At 41.4% G+C, this 24413-nt stretch overlaps 1 protein-coding gene across 2 annotated transcripts in view; it reads left to right on the top strand.

Moving 5' to 3' along the window:
- MYPN (myopalladin) overlaps window positions 1-24413 on the top strand; it is a 116267-nt gene that overhangs the window by 82845 nt on the left and 9009 nt on the right. The window contains exons 1-9 of one of the 2 annotated variants that reach the window (XM_072628804.1): window positions 555-1587; window positions 2376-2514; window positions 7005-7226; window positions 10864-11013; window positions 12209-12288; window positions 15196-15322; window positions 17851-18058; window positions 19877-20042; window positions 24098-24231. In XM_072628804.1, coding sequence (XP_072484905.1) covers window positions 2482-2514; window positions 7005-7226; window positions 10864-11013; window positions 12209-12288; window positions 15196-15322; window positions 17851-18058; window positions 19877-20042; window positions 24098-24231 — 1120 coding nt within the window. In that variant the 5' untranslated portion in view covers window positions 555-1587; window positions 2376-2481. Of the gene's footprint in view, window positions 1-554; window positions 1588-2375; window positions 2515-7004; window positions 7227-10863; window positions 11014-12208; window positions 12289-15195; window positions 15323-17850; window positions 18059-19876; window positions 20043-24097; window positions 24232-24413 lie in introns of those variants that run through there. The other variant, XM_072628803.1, reaches the window with a different exon arrangement.

Raw genomic sequence — 24413 nt, 5'->3', positions numbered from 1 at the left:
CACCACCCCCATAGACAATCAGGAAGATGGCTTCCTAAGAAATGCCCCCTTGGGACACGGCCCTAGCGGCCAGCTTGTAGTGCCAAGCCTTGTCCCTCGCAGCTCCGTACACAAGCATTTATTAGGCACCTACTATGTGCCAGACATTGAGCTGGGCGCTCATCCTGCTGGAAACAGCCCGCAGCTCAAGGAAGGCAGGCCTACGAGCGGCCCAGGAGTACCCTGGCCACGAGCACTTCGGCTGGGCCCTGCCCCTCTCGAGCCTCCCGAGGATTCTCGCAGACAGAATCGGGGCCTGCATGCGCGGGGCGGCCATCTCCCACGCTAGCCAAGGGCTTCATCCGCACTACCGGCTATAGAGCACGTGGAGGGCCGCGGGGCACAGACCCGGCGGGGGAGGGGCCCTAGAGCACCCCGCCCCCAAATGGCTCCCTAGTCTACGGAATGAGGGGCAGAGCCCGGTCCCGCCAAAATGGCCTCAGCGGGGAAGGCAAGACAGGCGGGAGCCCACCCGTCTCGCGGAACACACATGTTGGGAAGGAGACAGGATTGGCTCACCTCCAGGGCTCCGCCCCTCGCTACTCCCTCGCGGAAGCGTGGCCTCGGCGCGCGCTCTCATTGGCTCCCCAGCCTGCGGAGGCGGGCCTCTCTCCTCATTGGCCAGAACAACCCGGCCTCGAGGGTCTTAGCTCTCGGGAGTTGCGGGTGCCTGAGGGCACCTGCACTTGCTGATTACTGTGTGCCACAGAGGAGCAGGGCCCACTTCCTGTCTCTGGGATTCGCAGGTTGAGGAGAGCTAGAAACCCTGCAGACCCCAAGACGGACAGTGACTGTCGTCCTCAGGCAGGGCGGGGCGCCTCTCCACCAATGAGGAGAGAGGCCCGCCTGCGCGGGCTTTGGGGCCGGAATCACGTGGTTTTAAAACTCCGGGGCAGAAGTGGGGGTGGGGGGAAGTCTTCATCTCAGTTCATTATGAGGCAACCCCCCCTTATGTGTCGGGAGGCCGCTAGATGGCGCCATAGTGCATAGAGCGTTGGGCCCCGAGGCAGGAAGACCTGAGTTCATGTGCAGCCCATGTCCCTAGCCGTGTGGCCCTGGCAAAGTCACCCGTTTGCCTTATTTTCCACATCCGTAAAATGAACTGGAAAAGGAAATGGCAGACGGCTTCAGTATCCCCAGGATCGGGAAGACTCGGGCTGTGCTGAGCACTGGGGACACAGAAAGAGGCCAAAGGCAGACCCTGCCCTCAGGGCGCTTACCGTCTTACGTCAGAAACCACGTGCAAACATGTGCGCGCACGCGCGTGTGTCTGTATGTGCGCGCGCATGTGTGTACCGTCTGTAGGATAAATAGAAGTGACTCGCCAGAGAAGGCGACCTGGAGGAGCTGCTCCCTCCTGCCTCCCCACGGAGCCCTGCTGAACAGATGGGACAGATGGGAGGGAAGGTCCTAGACCAAAAGAGGATGGAATTTAGCTGAGGAAGCAGGCTGCGCACGCGGATTAATTCTTAACGAACTGATTTTTTTAAAGCATTTGTTGAGCACCTGCCTACAGTGTGGGAGGCGCACACACACGTAAATTCAGAGGTACTCCGCTACCGTATGTGGTTGGTATAATTGGAATCATTTCCTAAATACTTGCTGAATGAGTGAAAGAATAAATTAATGAGCATTTATTAAAATGCTTACTATGAACCATCCAGAATACAAACACAAGAATGAAATCGTCTCTGCCCTCAAGGAACTTCCATTCTATAATGGACACAAGTTTATGTACATAAAATTAATATAAAGTAATTTTGGGAAGGAGAAATTAGCAGCTGGGCGATTAAGAGGGGAATTTTGAGCTGAGCTTTAAAGGAAATTTGTGATTCTAAGAGACAAAGGTGAGAAGAGAATACATCCCAGGTACAGGGGACAGCCTGAGCAGAGGCATGGAGATAAAGAGATGAAATTTCATGTTAGGAGAAACAGCAGGAAGGCTAGTTTGACTAGACTTGTGTGAAGGGGAGAATGTATCATTAAAGAGGGAAATGGAGTTAGCCACCAAGTTGTAAAAGTCTTTAAATGCTAGAGTTCATATTTGATCCTGGAAGTAATAGGAAGCCACTGGTTTTTACTGAAAAGGGGAGGAATATAGTCAGATCTGTACTTCTGGAATATCACTTTGGCAGTTCAATAAAGACAGAGTATGAAGTATTTATATTTCATAAAGCACACCTTTATGAAGGCAGTATATTTTAAATTTAGCATTAAGTCCACTACTTCATTCTTCTTCAGTGTGCTTTCTATTTGAGTCACCCTCATTTTATGTAGGCTTTTCATAGTAGGCCAGTATTTTTCATTGCTGTGTTAGCTATGGATTTCTTTTGCAGGTCACCCCAGGGAGTGATAAAGAAAAATCTGAAGTCTCCTCAAGCAGTGACAGATGACCATATTCGTGAAAATAAGGCAGCAGTGATTCAGGACTTGGAAAAAAAAATGCATTTCAGTGATATCCGAGCAAGCCAACAGGTAAGAACATTGACATTCCTTCATGTCAGGTGTAAGTAAAATGTGGTCTTTGGGAACAGATTTGTGCAAGTTGAATGTTGAAGCTTATATTTGTCCAATTTGTAATCAAGGAGTTGTAGAGCCAGGCCCTATTTAAGATAACTTTACATGGAAATTGCTTTATATGCTAATAAGGTCTTTTTGTCTTATCTCCCAAGATTGCCTTATTAACCAGGATGAAGCCTGAACCAAGATTTCTTTTAATGCTGAAAGGAATTTGGAGGCCATCAAGTTCTATCCCATTTTACACATAAGGAAGCTGAGGCCTAGGGAGAGAAAGTAGCTTGCTCAAGATTATACAAAGGCTCATAGTTAAATCTGCTGTTCCCTCGATTTCCATTTCCCTGGGCCTCTTATAGTGTAACCTCTTGCCGATGCTAGAGATATTTCTAATTGTAGGCTGGTAGAGATAATGAAGATAGCCATATTTGCTCTTTCTAGGATTCCCAGTCCACTAGAAGTACCCTGGGGTATCGCCTTTCACTTTCTGATGTCATCTCTTAAACTCCAGGGAAAAGTGGAAAAAGAAACTATGAAGTAGTGGTATTACAACAGTCCAAGATAATCATACACGTGGGGAGCTTTTGCAATAGAATATTCCCCCCAGTCATCAGTTTTCCTACCAGTTATCTTTACCCATTTTGTTGTCTTCTGTCCAAATAGAAGTTCTGACTCCTACTTCTCTCCTAACCAATAACTTACCTGTGCAGAAGGAAAAGTAAAATTTACATTCAGTTGTTTCTACAGCAACCCACTATTTGTTCTCAGATCTTAAATGGTTTCTTTTTAGGAAACCCCAGCCCTTTTCCAGCTATTGCTGTTTAAATATCCTAGACCTATGCTGTCCTTTGATCAATTTAAGAGATTTTCAAGGGTGATTTTGATTTGTGCCTTGCAAGCTTGACTTTAGCACCTAATGTCCATAAGGTGAAAGTTCACCTTCGCCATATCCCAATGAAATGAAATCTTTTTTCTCAAGCTCTTTAACAAGACTTTAAGCCAAGTACCCTTGTTTGTTCTTTCCTTCCTGTAATTTTTTTCTATTTTCTCTCCCTCTGACCTCTTTCCTTTGTTCTTTTCATCTTTTTAAAAATGTCTTTGGGATATACACCTAGCAGTGGAATTAACTTTTGGGATATAGTTACAAATTAGTATCTGGAATCTCTGGAACTCAGTTCACAGTTTCACCAGTTGTTCACCGATGTGCCTGTTTTCTCATAGCCCCTCCAACATTTGTGATTTTCCTTTTTTTGTCAGCTTTGCCATTCTGACAAATGTCAAGTAGAATTTTGGGTTTGACTTAATTTTTATTTCTGATAGCGCAGAAATATTCCATTAGATTCATGTACCACTGTTTGTTTAACCATTTCCCAGTCAATGGGCATCTACCCTGTTTCCAATTCTTTCCTATCACAAAAAGTGTTACTATAAATATTTTGGTATGTATGAGGACCTTCTTCTAACCCATAACCTCATTAAAATATATGCCTTGTAGTAGAATATCTGGCTTAAAGATCCTGGGTTAAGTTCATTTTAGTTTCTTTATGTATATAATTTCAGATTGCTTTCCATAATGGTTGTACTGATTCACATTTCCATCACCAGTTCACTGATTTGTCTCCAATATTGACTCTTCTTATCTTCCATTGCCTTTGCCAGTTTGTAGGATGTGAGACAAACCTAAGGGTTGTTTTGTGTCATTGTTAGTAGCTTGCAATTCTTCTTTTGGGAACTGTTCATATACTTTGACCACTTATTTATTGGCGATCATACATACGTATACACACACACACACATACGTATATATATACAAGTATATATGTCTTATAGTCATTATGTCATATAGTATGCATGTTTGGTTACATGGATTTTTTCATGTATATTATACATATAAACATATATTTTATAATATGTCAATACTTTAAGTGAGCTAATGGTAGGAGAAAATTTCTTCACAATTAGACTTGTCCAGGAGTGGAATGGGTTCCCTCAAGAAACAGTGAGTTCTCCCTCCCTGGAGGTCTTCAAGCAGAAGTTGAATGATTATTTGTCGGGCATATTGTAGGGGAGATTCCTTCCAACTCGAAAATCCTGTTGTACTTCTTGTGTTCTTTTTGCTTATGCTCACAATGAACACTTACTTCGAGAAGAGATGGCCAATTGTTTCATGAAATGACATTTCTTATTGTCTTCTGGATCAACATGAAACAGATCTATTAGTTAGTTTTTCCAAGGAGAATCTGTGAGTAATCTGTCCATTGTGCTGCAGTTTATTCTGGTTTCAGTTAGAGCAAGGATGCCAGCCCTAATACAGTTCAGTAACTACGGTACTTTGCCACCTTTTTTACCTTAAGGCAAGGATCTCACATTTGGGATAGCCCTAATCCCAAATTAAATTAATGTTTATAGGTAGCTTAAATTTTTTACAATACTCAGGATCTGATGCCACCTTTTTTACTACTCTGCCACTATCCTTGTAAAAGTGAATGGGACTACACAGACTAAGGACCATTTTGAATTACTTCATGAATTGACACGGACATTCATCACCCACTGGCCAACCTAAGTGAGAGGCCTCTCCATACTAAGTTAGACTGGTCCTCAAAGAGCAGGCACAGTCTTTTGTTAGGACTATACTCAAAGCCATGGCAAAGCTGTAAAGAACTCAGGGCCACAGCACAGCTTCTTATAAAATCCAAGGGTATTTTAATGTATGGAATAACTAGGTAGCACAGTAAGAGGGTGCTCAGCCTGGCATCAGGAAGACTCATCTTCCTGAAATCACATCTGGCCTCGGACCCTTACTAGCTGTATGACCCTAGGCAAGTCACTTAACCCTGGGGGTCTTGGTTCCTCATCCTCTAAAATGAGCTGAAGAAGGAAATGGCAAACCATTCTAGTATCTCTGCCAAGAAAATCCCAAATGGGGTCACAGAGAGTCAGACACAACTGAACTATCAGACATTTTCATTTATAATTTGAAGTGTTGAACAATTTCTCCACTAAAATCCGGATTCACATAAACTGTTAAGTAAATGAAGGGTATTTTTAGTGATCAGTCTTTATGACTTGAAGCCTGGAAGGGGATACCCTCTTCCTCTTAACAGACCCCAACTCTAGGTTCATTCAAACCAGGTTCAGCCCTGGGGTAGCCAGTATCCTAAAACTGAGGATCACATTTTTCTCCCACTCTCTAGCTCACTGTTCACCTACCATTCCAAGAGTAGAGGAAAATGTGGGGAAAATGTCTTAATCAGAGCTTAATTAAGCTCATTTCTAGGACATCCCCAGAAGAACTTAACTAAGTCTTTTCTAGAAAGGTACTCAGTGTACAAAGTCAATTAGGTGTAAGACAGCTATTTTACCACCAAAGGAACATGTGAAATACAGAAGACTTACAAGTACACATCAACAAATACTTAAAATAGTATTCATTAGGCTGTCATTGCATTTATACTCTTCTGGGAGGCTGAATATTCAAAATATTCAAAAATTAAATACTTTATAGGGCTGATGAACAGACATTTCCCTTTCCTTTCAGCTCTGCACTATCCAAGAAGCTCAAGTCCCCTTAATAAAAGGATTTGTTCTATAAAACCTGGACTCAGTCCAAAGGCTGCAATTGAGGACCTAGAAGGCCACATGTGACCTCAAGGCCACAGGTTCTCCACCCCTCTAACAGCTCCCAACCTCTCAGCCTAGACTCCTTCCTAACTTTCCTATTATTTTTGAGGGGATCACCATCCTTCCAGCCACCTAGACCCTCAGTCTTGATGTCATCCCTCAACTCTTCATTCTCTCATTCCCACCCCATATCCAATCTGTTTTTGAGCCCTGTTGCTTTTCTATCTTCACAACTTATCTCACATATGCCCCTTTCTCCTCTTGATACTGCAACCACCTAGTACAGGGAGGGGAGGACAGGAGAGTTCAGTTTTGGACATGTTGAGTTTGAGAACTCTATGGGACCTCCAGTTTGAGATATCTAATAGACAATTGGAGATAGGTATTTAAGAACACTTCAGAAGATTTAAGAACATAGCATTTCTCTGAAACTGGGTTTTTTTAAGGCACATAGTAATGATGATCTTATTTTACCTTCACTCCACCCCCCACCCCCCAATCCCTTCCTACAACTCAGATCTCATCAGGCCTTCACACCTTAGAACAAAAGTCAGTATTCTATAAGTTTGGGTGGGAAGAGTGCTGCTGGGAACCCCTCACTGTGGCCTTCTGACATGACTCCTGAGGGTCCAAACTAAGAGAGTAGGATTGGGATTCCTATGAAATTGCAGTAGTTAACCTGGATTTTCTTAAATCTTCCTTCATAATAACATTAACATAAGGACATAATATGTTCAATATGAAGATCTCTAAATCATGCTGACAGGCAGTTTCCTTCATGTTCAGGGAAGAATCATCAGATTGAAATCAATTTGCTGTTTTCACAGGAGTACAAGATTTCAAGCTTTGAGCAGAGGCTAATGAATGAAATAGAATTCCGTTTAGAACGTACCCCTGTGGATGAATCTGATGATGAAATCCAGCATGATGAGATCCCTACAGGCAAATGTATTGCCCCTATCTTTGACAAGAGACTCAAGCACTTTCGGGTCACTGAAGGCTCTCCAGTGACGTTCACCTGCAAAATTGTTGGGATACCTGTTCCAAAGGTAAGGGAGTGCATGCCTGTTATCCACCAGAGAAACCTTGCTTCCTGAAGCTTATAAAAAAAACAGACCCTGAAAATGAGAATGGAAAAGAGGGCAGTCACAAGGGAGTGAGTGCACACTCAGGGAGAAATATAATAAAAAAGAGCCAGCCAATCAACATGTATTTATTAAGAACCTACATAATAAGATACTGTAGTAAGTGCTAGGAGATAAAAACATTTACAGACATACCAAGTGGATACCAGGCGAGGGGAGTGAGGATGGGGGGGCACTAGAGGATCTAGAGATGCCTTGTAAAGGTGGCACTTGAACCGAAACCCAAAGGGGACAGGGATTCAAAGAAGGAGAGGTGAGAAGGAATAGTCTCTAAGCATGGGGTACAGCCAATGTGAAGTTATGAAGGTAGAAAACTGAATGCTATGTCCAAGGGACAGGAAGGATGAAAGTTTGGCCTGACCAAAGAGTGCATAAAGGAGAAAATATGTAGTAAGGTGATAAAGATGAGTTGAGCCAAACAGACTTTCTGTTTGATCCCCAAGATAATAGCCACTGAAGTTTACTGATTGTAGGAGTGACATGGTCAGAACTGCGCATTAAGAAAATCATTTTGGCCTCTGAGTGGAGGATGGATCAGAGGGGAGTGAGATTTGAGAAACCAGTGAGAAGGCTGTTTTCATTCTCCTGGTGAAAGGTAACGAAGCCTCATGGTAGTGTAGCATCTGAGTGCGTAGAGAGAAGGGCGTGGATACCAGAGATGCTGTGAGGGCAGAGGGTCAGAATCTGACAATTCACTGGACATCTGTAGAAGAATTTAGGAGGCAAAGATGACATAGAATCATTGTGGTGCCCAGACCAGCTTTAGGAAAATGCAGAAGGGTAGTTTTGGGGGGAAAGAGATTTAGTTCTGTTTTGGACATATTACATTTGAGATATCTATGAGACATGTAGTTCAAAATGTACAGCAGGAAGTTGATGATGTGAGCCCAGAGCACAAGAGAGATGCTGGGGTAAATAAATAGATCTGAGAGTCATCTGCATAGGTAATTGAGCCCCTGCAAAATGATGATATCCCAAGTGAGCTACTCTTTAGAGTAACAAGTATTTTGTATTTAAGGGTCCTGGTGAACATCTGAAGTCGGGGTGGGGGAGTCATATGAACGATGATAATAATCCAACAAAGGAGACTGAGGAGGAGGTAGGAGGAGAGACAAGAGAATGCTGTCACAAAATCCCTAAGAAAAGAGAGTGGCCAGGAGAACAGGGTGGTCTACAGTGTCATATGCTGTAAAGAGATCTGTGAGGGTGTGTATTGAGAAAAGACCATCAGATTCGACATTTAAAACAATATTGTTAATGTTGGAAAGCAGAATTTCAGTTGAGTAACTAGGGCAAAAACCAGATTTCAAGAAGAGGATAGGAAGTTGAAGACAGTGGAACTCAACAAGCATTTATTAAGTGATTACTGTGTGCCAGGCACTGTTAACGCTGGGGATGCAAAGACAGACAAAAATACAGTCCTGGTCCGTATTCTGATCCAGGAGATAACATGTAAATAACTGAACATGTACAGCATGTGTACATTGTAAATGGAAAATCACCTCAGAGGGAAGGCACTAGAATTGAGGGGGATCAGGAAAGGCCTCCTGCAGAAGGTGAGATTTGGACGGTGTCTTGATGGAAGCCAGGAGTCAGAAAGGGGAGATGAAGAGAGCATGTGAGGGATAGGGTAAACCAAGCAAAATGGCACAGAGTCATGAGATGTTCTATTCAAGCGCCACCAAGTGGGTCAGTGTAGCTCAGTTGTAGAATGCATAGAAAGTAGTGGGAACAGAAGAAGGGGCTGAGGGGTGGGGCTTTCCTCCAATACCATACGGAGGATTTTGTCTTGGAAGTAAATAGGGAATGACTGGAGCTCAGTGAGGGACCTGTGCTGTAGTATAACTTTGGCAGCTGAATGAAAGACGGATTGGAGTGAGGAGAGACTTGAGGAAGGGAGGTCACCAGAAGATAATTGTGGCATTCCACGTTTGAGGTCCATTCCACAAGACTTGAGAAGAGATTGCGGATGTGGGCAGTGTGGTGAGATTATAAGGACAGGGTTGAAGGTGACACCAGTTGCAAGCCTGGATAACTTGGAGTATGGTCATGTGCTTAACAGTACCAGGGAAGCTGGGAAGGGTTTGAGGGAAAGATAATGAGTGGTATTGAAATTATATGTGTGTAAAGGTTGCTAGGTGGCACAGTAGATAGAGGGTTATGCCTGGAGTCAGAAAGACTGAGTTCAAATCCAACCTCAGACACTTACTAGCTGTGTGACCTTGAGCAGGTCACTTAACCTCTATCTGACTCAGTTTTCTCATCTGTAAAAGGGGTCGATGTGAGGATCAAATGAAATAATATTTGTAAAGTACATCGGACGTGTTGAGCTTGAGATGCCAACAGAACATCCAACATGAGATGTCTCAAAGGCAGTTGCTGATGCAGGACCATAACTCAGGAGACAGACCTAGGGATTATCTCCATAGTGATGATAATTGAATACATGGGAGCTAATGAAGTCACCGAATGAGGTGATATAGAGAAAGGAGAGGAGACACAGCTCAAGGGACATCTCCAGTTAGTAATTATAGAAAGGGAAGAGAAACAGTAGTTGATAGGTGGAGGATCTCCTTAGCCAATAAGAGCAAGAGATGCTGTTTTTAAGAATAGGACAGACATAAATCTATTTGTAGGCAGAAGGGAAAGAATCAGTCATAGGGGGAGAATGGAATTTGAAGAAGTAGGAGAGATGGTTGTGGAAGCAGTCTGCTGGAGAAGAGAGAGAGTGGGATTGGAAGCATCTGTAGAGTAGTTGGCCTTTGCAGGAGAAGGACTAGAGTTAAGGATGGAATTTGGGAAGATATCATGGGCTTAGGAAATGATATCTGTTCTCTTAGTAAAGTGTGAGAAGAGGTCATTACCTGAGAGAGTGGAAAAAGCTGAAACCAGGAAATTTGAGGGGAGAAGAGAACTTTTAGAAGAGCCACTGTAGGGGATAGGATAGAAGATAAATTTGGATTGCCTTCTAGCAAAGATGGCCCTGTTGAGATTAGACAGCATAAATTTTCAGTGATCCCACAGCTTACATGTATGACTTTGACAGGGTCCATTCAGCATCAACATCATTCTGAGAACAATAAATCACATTTTTGTAGCAGTTTCCATTTGCTAAATATGTACACACGTAATCTCATTTGAACTATACAACAACCCTATTAGGTGTGAGGTATCCCCATTTTACATAGTAAACACCTAGTGTTCACAGATTGCATAACTTGCTCTAAGTCCCACAACTTCTAAGGGTCCAAGAAAGGTTTAGCACTCAAGTCAGACTCCATCTCCAGTTCTCTATCCTTTATACTATACTGACAAGCTCATTGGGTTGGAAATTCTGTTTCCAGTATTATGTATATATTACAACACTGACATAATTTAAATGTTTGGCTTTTTATCAAATCCATGCTCTGTGCACTTATTTTAAGAGATTGACCATTTGTATGGAGATAATAATCACTCCCACTTAAAGTCCTTCACCTCTTCTTACTTATCATTCTTCCCAGGCATCAAAGGCTGTGTTCCTTATTCTCTCTCTCTTCAGGTTTATTGGTTCAAGGATGGGAAACAAATTTCTAAAAAAAATGAACATTGCAAGATGAAGAGAATGGGGGATGGAACATGTTCTCTGCACATTGACTCAACCGCCAGTGATGACGATGGAAACTACACAATCATGGCTGCCAACCCACAGGTAGAGACTAAAGCAAAGCTGGGTACTCTGAGTCCCATATAATATAGAGAGGGAAAGGTAAGGTAGCTAATTTCATTTTAAGGAAAACATTCCAAAATGCTTAGTTGCCCAGAACTAATTAGAAAAACAGAGGTGAAACATCGTGGCTTGAGGAGAATAGTGCATGATACCCTGCATCATTACAATATCATCTCTGCGTTTCCATTCTACTCCTGCCTCCCCAGTGAATGAGGAGCAAGTTGCCCAACCCTTGTATTTTTGTTTCTGTCATTTGACCCTTACAACAACACTATGAAGTTAAAACTATCCACACACATAATGCATATAGAGAAGGTCTTATACATATTTAATATAACATATTACACCTTTTATGTATAAACATATATAATGACACATGTATATGTAATTATTATCACTGTTTTACAGATGAGGAAACTGAGGCTCAGAAAAGAATCAATGACTTGTCCGTGGTTATACAACTAGTAGGCATCAGAGGCAAGATCCAAACTTAAGCCCTCTTAATTCCAAGTTCCATGCTTTTTCCAGCACATCCTGTTACTTTTCCTTCTGTTGTTATTTATTTACTGTATTCCCTCTAGGCTAGTTGGATAAAATCTTGGATGTGACCGTTCTTTGAGTTAACTGAGAAAAAATTCCATAAAACAATGGTCATAATAATATATCTGTTTTTACTCTTCAAAGAATAAATGATAAACTAATTGGCCAGAATAACTGGAATTCTACCAGATTACATGACAACAATGTAAGTGATCTTATAGTTGTTCATCTGGTCCTGAAAGAAGGAATACAGAATGTAGAAAGGCTACAGAATACTGTTCTCATGTTGTTTCCAGATTTGACCTATGCATTTCTTCAGGTTGTAATCTGTCTTAAAGAGAGAAGCAATATATAGACAACATATAGGGAAGGCTGAGAACCTGGCTATGCTCTATCTAATATCCATAATGTAGGTGGCCAGATAATGCCAGTAGCCAATTTTTGAGTTATATCTGTTTCCAGAGATAAAAATAGAGACCATGTTAGGAATAGCGCTTAATAAGCATATTGTATCATTTTCATTTCCCAAAACAATTCATGAAGTCTAAACTAAGTAGCCCCAAACCTTTTGGAAAACAACCAAGTAGAAGACGGCCCTAATTTTAGTTGGTGTGCTCATTCATTGTGTCTTTCTTAGGGGAGAATCAGCTGTTCTGGCCACTTGATGGTACAGACTTTGCCCCTGCGTGGCCGACTTACACCAACTCATTCTCACAGGTAAGCAAAATGATCAAGCCATAACTTGCATATACCCCTCTTTATAAAAAATTATAACTCATTTTTAAAGGGATGCTTCAAAACTTGTGTACTTGTGATACTAAGTAATACATACATAGTATATAAGAGACAACAAAACATTTTAGTGGCTGATTATAGGACCCCAGATTTAATATTCAGGGCCACTGTTTTGCTCATACAAATAGCATGTGCTTTATTAGTGCTTGAGAAGAGCAAAAAGTTTACCTCTTTTTATGAAGATAAATCTGAATCTTATGAAGATGATTCAAATCAAAAGGCTAGAGCCTGGGTTCCTCCAGAGTCTGTTGGTACCACAAAGTTACAGCAGAACATTCTACAGTTGCTGACACAAAGTGAATGAATGTGACTTATCGGAGAAACAAAAGTAGTGACCCGCATCTGAGATATTTACATACTGCATTTTAGCACCGTTGCAACTATACCTTTACAGAAAGAACAGCTGTTACTATTGGTTTGTTCTCTCCATTTTAACTTAGTGAACCGTTTTATTCTTTAAAACGATCTGTCATAATTTATAGGCAGAGTTAATTTAATTACTCACTGGACCTAGAAAGTACAGCTGCCTTGTCCCAGGTAGTAAACAGGGCTTCTTCTTTGGCTCTCATTTTGAGATTTGGATGGAATGCTGATTTATTTATTTTGAACAAGTACAACTGTTGAAAGCCAGAGCTGAGAGAGAGATGGCATTTAACCCAGATTGACTTCAGAGAAAAGGAGCCAGAAGCTGGTTTATCTAGTGACAGATCTCTTAAGATCATCCTGTTGCATCATTGGAGACACACTTAGCATTTTGTCTGTGATCCTAACCCCATATCAGGTTTTCTCTTACTTGTTTATAATCCAGCATAGTAAAATGTTCCCTCTGAGCCCCATAGTAAACCTCATAGAGGCCACCATAATTGAAGGATCTGTATTTCATCAGTGGGAGTACTCCTTCCACTAACTTGGACCATAGAACATTCCTTTGTTCCTTGGTGGCTAACCTTGTGGGGAAGAGTCTTCAGACTTCCTGGGCTGATCCTACAGTTGTCCATTGCGCTCATGCGCACACAAACACACACACACGCACACGCACACGCACACACACACACACACACACACACACACACACACACACACACCATCCAGCACCAGGGCCACGTATTAACATTTGTCAATCCTTTGATGGATTGTGGTCTCATCCTTGTAGGTTTCCCTTAGCCACCACAAATTCACACCCAGTCACACGGTCTCATCCTCTGCTTTCTTGTGTATGTCTTTCTACAGGACCTCTGCTCTCTCCACCCATGGAACGCTTTTTTCTAAGTCTTTGATGTTTCACAAATATTGGAGCCCATTCAGCTCTTGTCTCTCACTCTTTCCTCCTTTTCCAACTAATCTTTTCTGCCACATTTCTCCCACAAGCTACCACTGGTGGCATGTACTGCAGTATGTTTATGCCCACTACATATCTTTCTACTTTCTTTTGGAAAATCTGCTTCTTAGAAGCTGGACAATATGCATGCTTCATCCAGTTGGCTTTTCCTGTTTGGATCTCTAAGCCAATCCCTTGAGTACCTATAGGTTTCATTGCAGGGACCCTATAGTGTTTTAGTGTTTTAGGACTTAATGCATTGATCACAGTGTCATCTGCAAATAAGAGTGAGCTATGAGCCAGTTAAAAATATGTTGGAATGGATTGAAAACTTACTTTTGATGTCTGAGCACTGAAAATAATAGATGATGATGGTGGTGGTGGTGGTGGTGATGGCTAAAAAAGGAAGAAGAGGATTGATAAAAGTTTTCAGAACACATGATAAAGTAGGTTAAAAACTTACTGAAATGCTTTTGGAACAAACTTCGCTTAACCAAGCAATAGTAAAGGCTGACCATTAATTCATGTGACTGTTTTTGTCAGTTTGTCAAGTGGCTAATTTCCACCTGAAGCCAATGAAATAAATAAAATCCAAGACTGAAATCAAAAGGACTTCCACGGCTAACTCCATAGGAGCTCAACTAATATGTCAACTAAGAAGCTTTGAAAAAATGTCTTATTCATGCAGATATTTAAAAATAAAAGCTTAGTGGTTTATGGTGGCAATTTGGGATCAGTCATCAGCACCAAAACTTAGAAATGGGTTATCTTTAAGGGGACTGAACCTATTGATAAATGCCAATTATAGAAGAAAAGGGTAGAAACTGTGTAGTTTGGAAAATTGTGGCACATCCTAAATATTTAGCAAGGCATGACATGGTGGCTAGAATTAAACATCAGCTCAATAACTTTCATAACCTCATACAACAGTCTTTATTTTACAGATATAGATATTAAAATATCCTTAAAATTGAACAAATACAGTGTCCTGGAATGAGAGTATTATCATAGACAAAAGTTGACCTTCAATCACCTCTACGTACTTATTAATCCACAAAAATCTAAGAACGATGTTCTTAATAGGTATTCCTATAACAAATACTCACAATCTTCAAGCTTTATGGAATAAAAAGCTTTCAAAATAAGATCTAGTGGAAGAAATCAAAACCATGCCGGAAGCAAACGGGTACCTGTCATCCCCATCATCTTGTTTGCCCTTGGCACTGTCCTAAAGATGCTCACATAAAGCCCACAGGGGATGAGCTGCCCCCCACATCTAATTAAGTAAGGGAAAGTAGTCATTTTATCAGTATTTCAATAATCCATACAACATTAAACATAAAAGAATAGGGGATAGGATAGTGACTTGTCCACAGTCTGTTTTTATCTGAATTCCATCAAAAAGATGTGAAGTTAAGATAGTAACAATGACAACAACGTTGGAGTTTCTATATCATTTTAAGGTTTCTAACATACTTTGTAAACATAACTGAAGTTGTGTTGTATTGCAGGGGGAGAGCCCGGATGCAAGAAGGAGATAAGGAACCTTTACAGGAACGTTTTTTCAGGCCCCATTTCCTTCAGGCTCCTGGTGACATGGTTGCTCATGAGGGACGGCTCTGTAGATTGGACTGTAAGGTAGGCTGCATGTTCCTATTCTTTGATCTAACCCCTTTTGCTTTCTAAGGAAGGGAGAGGTACCATTACTGTCTTTCCTTCAAATACTTCTAGTAAATTTGTCTTTTAAAAACTCATACTATATGAAAATCTTCTGCTAAACCTGTAGCATTTTATTCTCAGATCTACTTTTTAAAAAGTTACATCAGCATTGTCAAGTTACATGAAAGTCAGTTTCTTAAGACATCAAAATTGATAAATGCCCCTCAGGCATTTATATCCTGAACACTGGACCTCATACTCCCCAACCACATCACGTCCCCTGGCTCTGTGTTTCTCAGAGTTCTGTCATGGTCCCTCTTCTCCTCTCCCTTGATGGACTTTCTCTTGGCAACCTCATCCACTTCCATAGGTTTTATTTTCAGTACTCTGAAGATTATGATTCCCTGCCTACTACTGGGAATCTGGAAGCATGATAATGTCCAATCCGCTTTTTTAGCCTGTCTCTCCCCCGAGCTTCAGTCCTCCCTCACCAATTGCCTATTGCATGTTTCATACTAGATATCCTGGAGACATCTTAAACTCAAGATGTCTAACCATATTCTCATTCTCTTCCCCCTTAAACCCTCCCCTCTTCAAAGTGTCCTGATTTCTGTCAAAGGCACCACCATCCTTCCAGTTTCTCAGGTTTGTGATCTCGTTCCTCAGGCCTATCCTCCCAGCACATTCCTACCTTCACATCTCTTGTACCTTACCCCTTCTCTCCACTGGCATAGCTACCAACTTAGTTCAGGCATTCATCAGCTCTCACTTAAATAAATTCTAAAAACTCCTAATTGGTCTCTCTGCCTCAAGTATCTTGTCACTTCAGTCCATGTCATACACTATACACTGCTGTTAGTCATTTTCCTTAAACCCAGATCTGACCATGTGACTCAGTCAACTCCACTGGTTTCCTATTACCTCTAGAATGAAACATTCTTTCCTCTGTTTACCCTTTAAATCCCTACACAACCTGGCCCCAAACTACATTTCTAACTCCACTGGAAATTACTCTTCTCTCACAGTACATTATCCAGCCATGCTGGACTTCTCTCTTCTAACTCACAACACTCCCACTCCCTCCCTCCTTGCTTCTGCCTCATATCATCCTCTCTCTTCCTTTAAGATGCAGCTCAGACACCATCTTCCATGTGATGCCTTGCCTGACCCCCCAGACACTAGTTCCCTCCTCCCAAACATAGAGTGAAAAGTAGGATGGTGTAATAGAGCAGCAGTGCCACGACCCCCAAAGAGAGCAAAGGGGAAAAGGATATGTGTAAAAATATTGATAGCACTTTTCATAGTGACCCAGACTGGAAACTAAGGTACCCACCTATTAGGAAGCAGCCTAGTTATGGGACATGAATGTAATGGGATACTAATATACCATAAGTAATGATGAAAGGCTTAATTTCAAAGAAACCTGGAAGACTTGTCTGATCTAATGCTGACTGAACTGAAGAGTGCCAAGGGAACACTGTACAGTAACAACATTGTAATGACAAATGACTTTGAAAGACATAGGAACTCTGATCCATGCAAGGACTGGCCACAGTTTTAGGGGCCTAATGATGAAACGTGCTATTCACCTCCTGACTGAGGGGGAGGGTCATCAGAAGCTGATTGAGAAGTACATACTTGAAGGAATTTGTTTTACTTGATTGCGCATATCTGTCATAAGGATTTCTTTTTCTTTTCTTTTTAAATGGAGAAAGTAAAAAGGAAAAAAAAATGCTTATTAAATTTTAAAATATTTTAAATGAAGTTAAGATTTAAAAAAAAACAAGTGAGAGAAAAAGAATTAATCTAGGATCTTAAAGATGTGTGTTTCAATCCTGCATTGTCACTTTGGGTAAGTTACCTCACTTTTCTAGGCCTGTTTCCTCTTCATAAATTGGAGAGGTCACTAGATGACCTCTAAGGTCCCTTTTCCTCTCAGAAATTCCATGGTTCTATGACTAACGAATTAATGAATTCAGCTAATTGAATTGAAGCTAGGTAGGGCAATGGAGAGAGCATGGGACTTGGAGTCAAGTAGATTTGAGTTCAAATCCAGCCTTATGCATTTAGTAGCAATGAGAATAATAATAGCACCTACATCCTAGAGTTGGTATGAAGATCAAATGAGATATTTGTAAAGCACGATGTAAATGCTGGCTGTAATGATGGTGATGATGAAGAAGGACTACTAATCACACCTGTAATTATTAGTACTCCAAGTTCATGGAATGATGTCTGTGTAATATATGACAAATTTTTAAACTGAATCATTTAATCACATCCACAGTTAGGAGAGAGGAATGCAGTTAATGACAGCTAGCTCTCGTTCCTTGTGATAACAAATCCAGGACTACCTTGAGTAATGTGTTTTCATGCCCACACTACTGTGTAGCTCCAAGGTTCACCCTTACGGTGTTGTGCTCATTGAGGATAAAGAGATTAAGCCACCTGATAAATTAATTTGTCATCAATCTGTCATTGGCCTCAGTTGTCCCATTGTTTGTTAGGTGAGTGGCTTACCACCCCCAGAGCTGATGTGGTTGCTCAACGGTCAACCCGTACTGCCAGACAGCACCCACAAGATGCTGATTAGAGAGACTGGAGTCCACTCTCTGCTTATCGACCCTCTTACCCAGAAGGATGCCGGGACCTACACATGTGTTGCTACCAACAAAACAGGACAGAATTCATTCAGTCTAGAGCTCACAGTAGTAGGTAAGCTTTTTTGCTCAGATGATTCATCTCATTTCCAAGGTATTCACCAGGGCTAATTCTTTAGATCCCGTTGACCTCTGCCCCAGGAGACCCAAGTTCAGCCACTTCTTAACTCTACACCAACCCAATGGTGAAGGCTGTGTTCCCAACTCACCTGTCATGTCTCTGGTAGTGAGCTAAAAGCCTAGTGCCTCGTGCTTTGCATAGAGTTGGTATTAAACAAATAGATACTGAATGGAGAAATGAAGCCTGACATCCCTTTTTTGAGATGGGTGGGCAGGGACTCTCATTTACCCTGCTTCAGATGAACTAGCCAAGTGAATCACACTGAAGCCAGAGTGAGCTCTTAGATCAGTAGCACTGCCAGAATGAACACTTGCCTTTCCTTATTCCTAGGCCCAGGTATTCTCCTACTTTCTCCAGGATAGCAGTTCTCAAAACTTTTTGGTCTCAAGAACCCTTTATGCTCTGAAAAACTATCAAAGAGCTTTTGTTGACTATATTAGAAATTAAATATTTACTGTGTTAGCAATATTTACTAGCAGTATTTACTATATTTGAAATTAAAATGAGCACTTTTTTAAAATATCAATTCATAAACAATTACAAAGCCATTATGTGTTAATGTAAGTATCTCTTTATTAAGAGTAACAGTGTTTTCCAAAACAAAAAATGTAGTGAGAAGTGATATTGTTTTACATAATTTTGCAAATCTCTTTAAAGTCTGACAGTAGAAAACTGCTGAATTCTCATATCTGCAGATAATGTCTTAGTATCATGATGAAAATAATTTTAACTTTGCTGACCCCCTAAAAAGATCTGAGGATCCCTAGTCATCCATGGAACACACCTTGAAAACCACTGCTCTTGGGAATGGCATCATAGGGAGAAGAAAACAGCTTTGAAAAGCTCATCTCTTCTTTTTCTATTTGTATTCTATTTTCTGTTGCTAATTCTAGAAATTAGCGTCTGGAAAGGAGAGGAACCCAGATACGTAGAGGTTGCTTTGACAGACACACTCTCCCCATGCTTCCCATGTATGCCTTGTGCTACTTGGCTAAAAGGTCAGCTGGCTGACCAGGAAACTGCCTTACCAAAAGCATTCATTCAGGAAATTGTTTTATGTTTTAAAAATAAGAAACACCCCCAGGAAATAAGTTCAAATGAAAAGTGGCAACTTTGCTTTTAATAGATATGGTTTCTCAAAATTGTGTTGAGCAATAAAAGAAACAAACCGGTAGGTGGCGCCATAGTGCATAGAGTGCTGGGCCTGCTGTCAGGAAAACTCATCTCCCTGAGTTCAAATCTAGCTTCGGAGACATCTACTAGGTGTGTGACCCTGTTTGCCCCAGTTTCCCCATCTGTAAAATGAGCTGGAGAAATAAATGACAAAACACTCCCGTATCTTTGCCAAGAAAACTCCAAAATGGGGTCATAAAGAGTTGTGAAGGAGCTCAGTGTGGGAAAGGACCAGGGGCCTCCCAGCACCCTAGTACAACCCCTTTGATGTGGTGGAGGAAATCAATAAATACCTGTTGAGTGAGTGTATAATTCCTTGGTGTTGCTTCTTTTTTTTCCTTCATAGAAGGTACAGTTAGTTAAGCAAGAGTGAGAATTCTTTCTATTCTTTATTTTTTAAAACTATTTTAATGTGTATCAAGGCAAGAATTCCTTGTTATAGATCTACAAAGAGCCAGAGGAATGACCTAGGGTGGGGGGAGGGTGGTTATCGAGGGTTATGCATCCATCAATTGACTCTTAAGATGAAGACATCGTGGACCTCATTTGTCACAAACTAATTCTACTTTTCTTGTCTAGCCAAAGAAGTGAAGAAAGCACCCGTGTTCCTAGAGAAACTACAGAACAGCGGTGTGCCTGAAGGCCATCCTGTTCGACTAGAGTGCCGTGTGGTGGGCATGCCGCCCCCTGTGTTCTACTGGAAGAAAGATAATGAGACCATCCCTTTCACCAGAGAAAGAGTCAGGTATAACTTGATGGCATATTTCTTAATCACCTCTGAGACTAACAAGGCTGATTTTGCCTTCAGAGTGAGCACATTTTGACTGTTTTCTCTAAACACATTTTAAACATAGAACGAAGTCTCTAAGTGTTGATTCTCTGACACAAATCCCATTCATTTGGTTGCCTTTGCCAGTATGCTTATTGCTGCTACTTAGAAGGTCATTGTGGTGCTTGAGAAACCTTAGAGGCTGGTGGGATACCTGGGGTGGAATTGTGCATATTGTATTCAGTCGGTTAAATGTCCGATGAAGAGTTTGCCACTGCCTAATAGGGTGTCCAGAAGGCATTAGGACTTCAAATATTAGGGACATAGGACTGTATGTGACCTCAGCAATCACTTGGACCAATCCCTCATTTGAACAGAGAAGAAAACTTAGACTCAGAGACACAAAGCAACAACTTCCATAAACACCTTGATTTCATCTCTCACATGGTTCCTTTTCCTCCAGTACCCAAAGAGACATAGGCAATAGTTTGTGAATTTTCAGGATGTAGGTAGCACATGTTCAGTCAGGAAAGTATGGCCACCTGTTTACATATATGTGTGTGTGTGTGTATATGCATTTGTACATAGCTATTTGAGATCTCTGCTGCACCAGCTTCCAGGAGAGGTAGAGGCAGCTTTGTGTAGCTTTTAAATTTTAATGACATAACTTGTAAATATAATAGAAACACTGTCAATGACATTTGAGGACACATTTGTTAAAGATTTTAAAAACACTTGATTTCAGCATAACCACATTCCTTTTGAGACCACCAGTCCAGCCATCTAAATCTTTGGAACATGAAGTACATTGCTGATTCCTAGCTTTAAATTCTACCAAAACAGATGGTTTGGTCAAATGTTATTAATGTGACTATTTTTAAAACTTCAGTGGTATCTAATCAGGTATCTGTGTCTACCAATATGTTTCTCATTTTCATGGGAAAATGTAATTGGGGAAATGTTGCTGTCAGAGTATACTTGTACCTTGCACCACTAGTGGAAAGGCTGGACTCTCCTGTGAGTGTCTGTGCAGCTGCTGGCCCCTCCAGTACTATAAACTCCAAGTCTCTAAACTTCTTTGTTGCTCAACTGCTTTCAGTAAGAAATTGAATTTTTCTGAAATGCATCTTTTTGATAAGGAGTGATGAATCTTCTCAGAGTCATAGCACCAATATACTTTCTTCGCAGGTCTTTTTTCTTCTGTACAGAACCCAAAATAAGAATTCATTTTGCACAAGGAGAAAATGTAGTTGTCCTAAACATGAACAAACTTGCTTTTAAATGTCATTTGTGAATTGTATCATGCCCACAATCCAAAATGATTGAGTCTTAGTAGTGCAGACTCGATATGTGAACCAATGCCAGCCACCTTCATACATAGCGTATACTTAAAAGTATCTTATGAAAATCTTTCTTTGCAATAAATAATCAATACAATCCTCAGGAACTTTGTTAGACACTGAACATAATAAAATTGCAGAATTTTTTAAAAAGAAATTAAACCTATTTTCTCCACACTAAGCCCTTCCACTCATTGGAAATGCCCTGATACTAGTGGCTTGTTTGTGCCTCTTGCTAATGATGTGCATGTAAGAAGCACTAGGTAAATTTTTTGTTGAATAAATGAATCCATATATGCATATGTGCTTCCTACTCCCTACAACCTTGTTTCCTGACTGTTCCAGCCCTTAACCACCAAGGGCAGGAAAGCAAGAAGAGCAGAGGGCACATTCCCCACAGGGTCCAAAGCCCACAGAGGAATGCACAGACTGGGGGCCCTGAGAGTTTACCAAAAAGTATTTTCTTCAGAATGGCAGGATTTGATCCTTAAAACCAAATAGTTTTTAAGATATTTTCATATTTTGCCATCTTAGAATTGCATAAAATAAAAACAAAATTGCTTTTACTTGCAAAACTTAAGAGAACTAGAAAGGACCTAATTTGTGCTACAGCAAACACAGTAAACTAGGTTAAAGCATGCATGGGCTGATGTATCTTTGCCCTTCTTCATCTTTCCAGCTCCCAAACTAAAATGTGGTTTTGTTGGAGAAAATTGTGTGATCCAAATCACCACTTGTAGGAAAGGTTCAACTTCCCTTCTCCTTCCCCCCTCTGTAGGAAGTTTTCCCTTCTGGGGGATCCCAGGGGAAGGACAGTGCTTTGCATGACTGGTAAGAAAGACAGGATCAGCTGCACATAGTCAGCTTTTCTACACATACCATGCCATGAAAAAATTTCCCTTTTCTTCTCATAATAGAAAGTATGTCCTTAAAAAATATTGTGTAATTTCTTTATTTTAGAATTGTAGTACTAGAATTCTGGAAGGTCTCCTCCTCCCTACAAGTGGCACCTGAGTGAAATGAGTTTGAAGCCAGTGGGTAGAGCTGGTCACCTGAGCTAGGACATTCTTGATCTGTCTTATCACCTCTGTCGTGCACATGAAGTAAGAGCTACATGTGCCCTTGAGTCAGGAAACAGCTTTTATGGGCAGACCCAGCCATGGAAAATGAATGAGCTTTGGCACAGAGACAAGGAGTGTGCTTCAGGCCCTTAGGAGGAGCTGGCAGGATGCAGACAAATTCCAAGAGAAGAAATAAGGTGTCCATCAATGGGGTTTTGGCAAGCTAGGTACAACAGGAGAAGAAGCCAAGCCTCGCCAAAGGAGAGAACCAGGCTCAACCACCAGCTGGTAAATAGGTTTTCAAAAAAAACCAAATAGCTTGGAGAAAAGAGGCAAGGAAGGAACAAAGATAGGAATTCTAGGGCCCTGTCCTAGAGTCACCTAGCCTATCAGAAACTGGAGTAGGATAACCTGGATACAAGGGGAAGCTCTGTGGGAGCCAGATAGAGAAGTGCCTTCCTCTTGGAGAGAGGCTGGGGAGGAGGACCGAGAGGCAGCAGAACAGAAGTACCAAAGGCCTTTGGAGGAAGAAGAGACCAGCTGGGTACTCACCCTCATATGGAGGGAGCCTTGGAATGGCACCAGCACAAATACACATGCCCTGCCAACTAAAAGTCTGAGCATCCACCCTTTCTCCCTAAACAGGGGCTGAGGATGCCCCATTAGCCAAGTCATGCTGTGGCTAGACTTCAAGTGTAAATAAGGTTGTTAAAAAAAAATCTGTGTCCTCTAAGTGAGTCTGTTTCTTTACTTCTGTCTTCGTTTTCTTTTCCCAGATTTCCTAGTAGAAGTTCTTTTAGAAAAAATCTAACCATCTCAATCCAGTAAGCATTTACTAAGCACCTACTGTGTGCCAGACTATGCTAGGCACTTAGGCTACAAAGAAATGAAGTAGTCTTTGTCCTCAAGGTACGTTAAGTAGAAAAGGAATATTCGACACTCCTGAGATCCATGATAAAACTCACAGTAACCAGGTGCCATTCATTCTGCAAGCATTTAATAAGTACTTACTGTATACAAGTTGCTGTGACTACAAGGACAAAAAGTGGCTACCTCAGCCCAGGCAGGATGTTAGCGGAAGCTACTGGAGCTGAAGCAAATGCAGACTAGGAGACCTAAGATGGAAAGGGTGGGAAACAGGTGGCTGTTGAGCCCCTCCCACTGTGTCTTAGGCTGTTTCTTACTTTCTCCAGACTGTACCTTTTTGTGACTTCTTCTGTAAGGGTACCATTAATGTTTACCTAAACCTGATTTTTAAAATATCTTTGGTGGTAGGAGGAAGGTGGAAAACCATATGATTGTAACAGACTAGAGGAATTCCCAGTGTGGAAACTTCTTCCACCCCCAAAGATTTATAATCAGATACTTTCAGAGTTGCCTTGGCATTCAGAAGTTTAGTAACTTGGCCATGGTCACATGTCTAGTATAGGTCAGTGATTGAACTTAAACTTGGGTCTTTCTGATTCCAAGACCCTCCTCCATCTATTTCACCATGCTTCCCTCATCCTGATTTCACCTGCATAAAAATCATGGAAACCAAAATGGAATGTGTACTAGGGATCACCCCGAAGCCTATGCCCAAAGGTACAGCAATATCTCCAGGTGAAAGGTTTTGTTTTTCTTTTTTCAGCATGCACCAAGATACAACAGGTTATGTCTGCCTCCTTATCCAGCCAGCCAAGAAAGCAGATGCCGGATGGTACACACTGTCTGCCAAGAATGAAGCTGGCATCGTGTCATGTACTGCAAGGCTAGACATCTACGGTGGGACTAATGTGCTTGTTTTAAGACACGCAACCAAAAGGAATGCATGGCATTTAGTCATTTAGCGCACAGTTGTAGCAGGCAGCTTGTTTATTTAATGGAACTGGTCAGATTAGGTTTTTCATTCTAGAAGCTAGATTTTTCAAAGTGATTTCAACCAAGCTACCAAAGCATTTTCTGCA

Source organism: Notamacropus eugenii, chromosome 1, assembly GCF_028372415.1.
Source record: "Notamacropus eugenii isolate mMacEug1 chromosome 1, mMacEug1.pri_v2, whole genome shotgun sequence".
Lineage (NCBI taxonomy): Eukaryota > Metazoa > Chordata > Mammalia > Diprotodontia > Macropodidae > Notamacropus > Notamacropus eugenii.
Note: the sequence above shows the minus strand (reverse complement) of the source record. Positions and strands in the feature narration are given on the sequence as shown.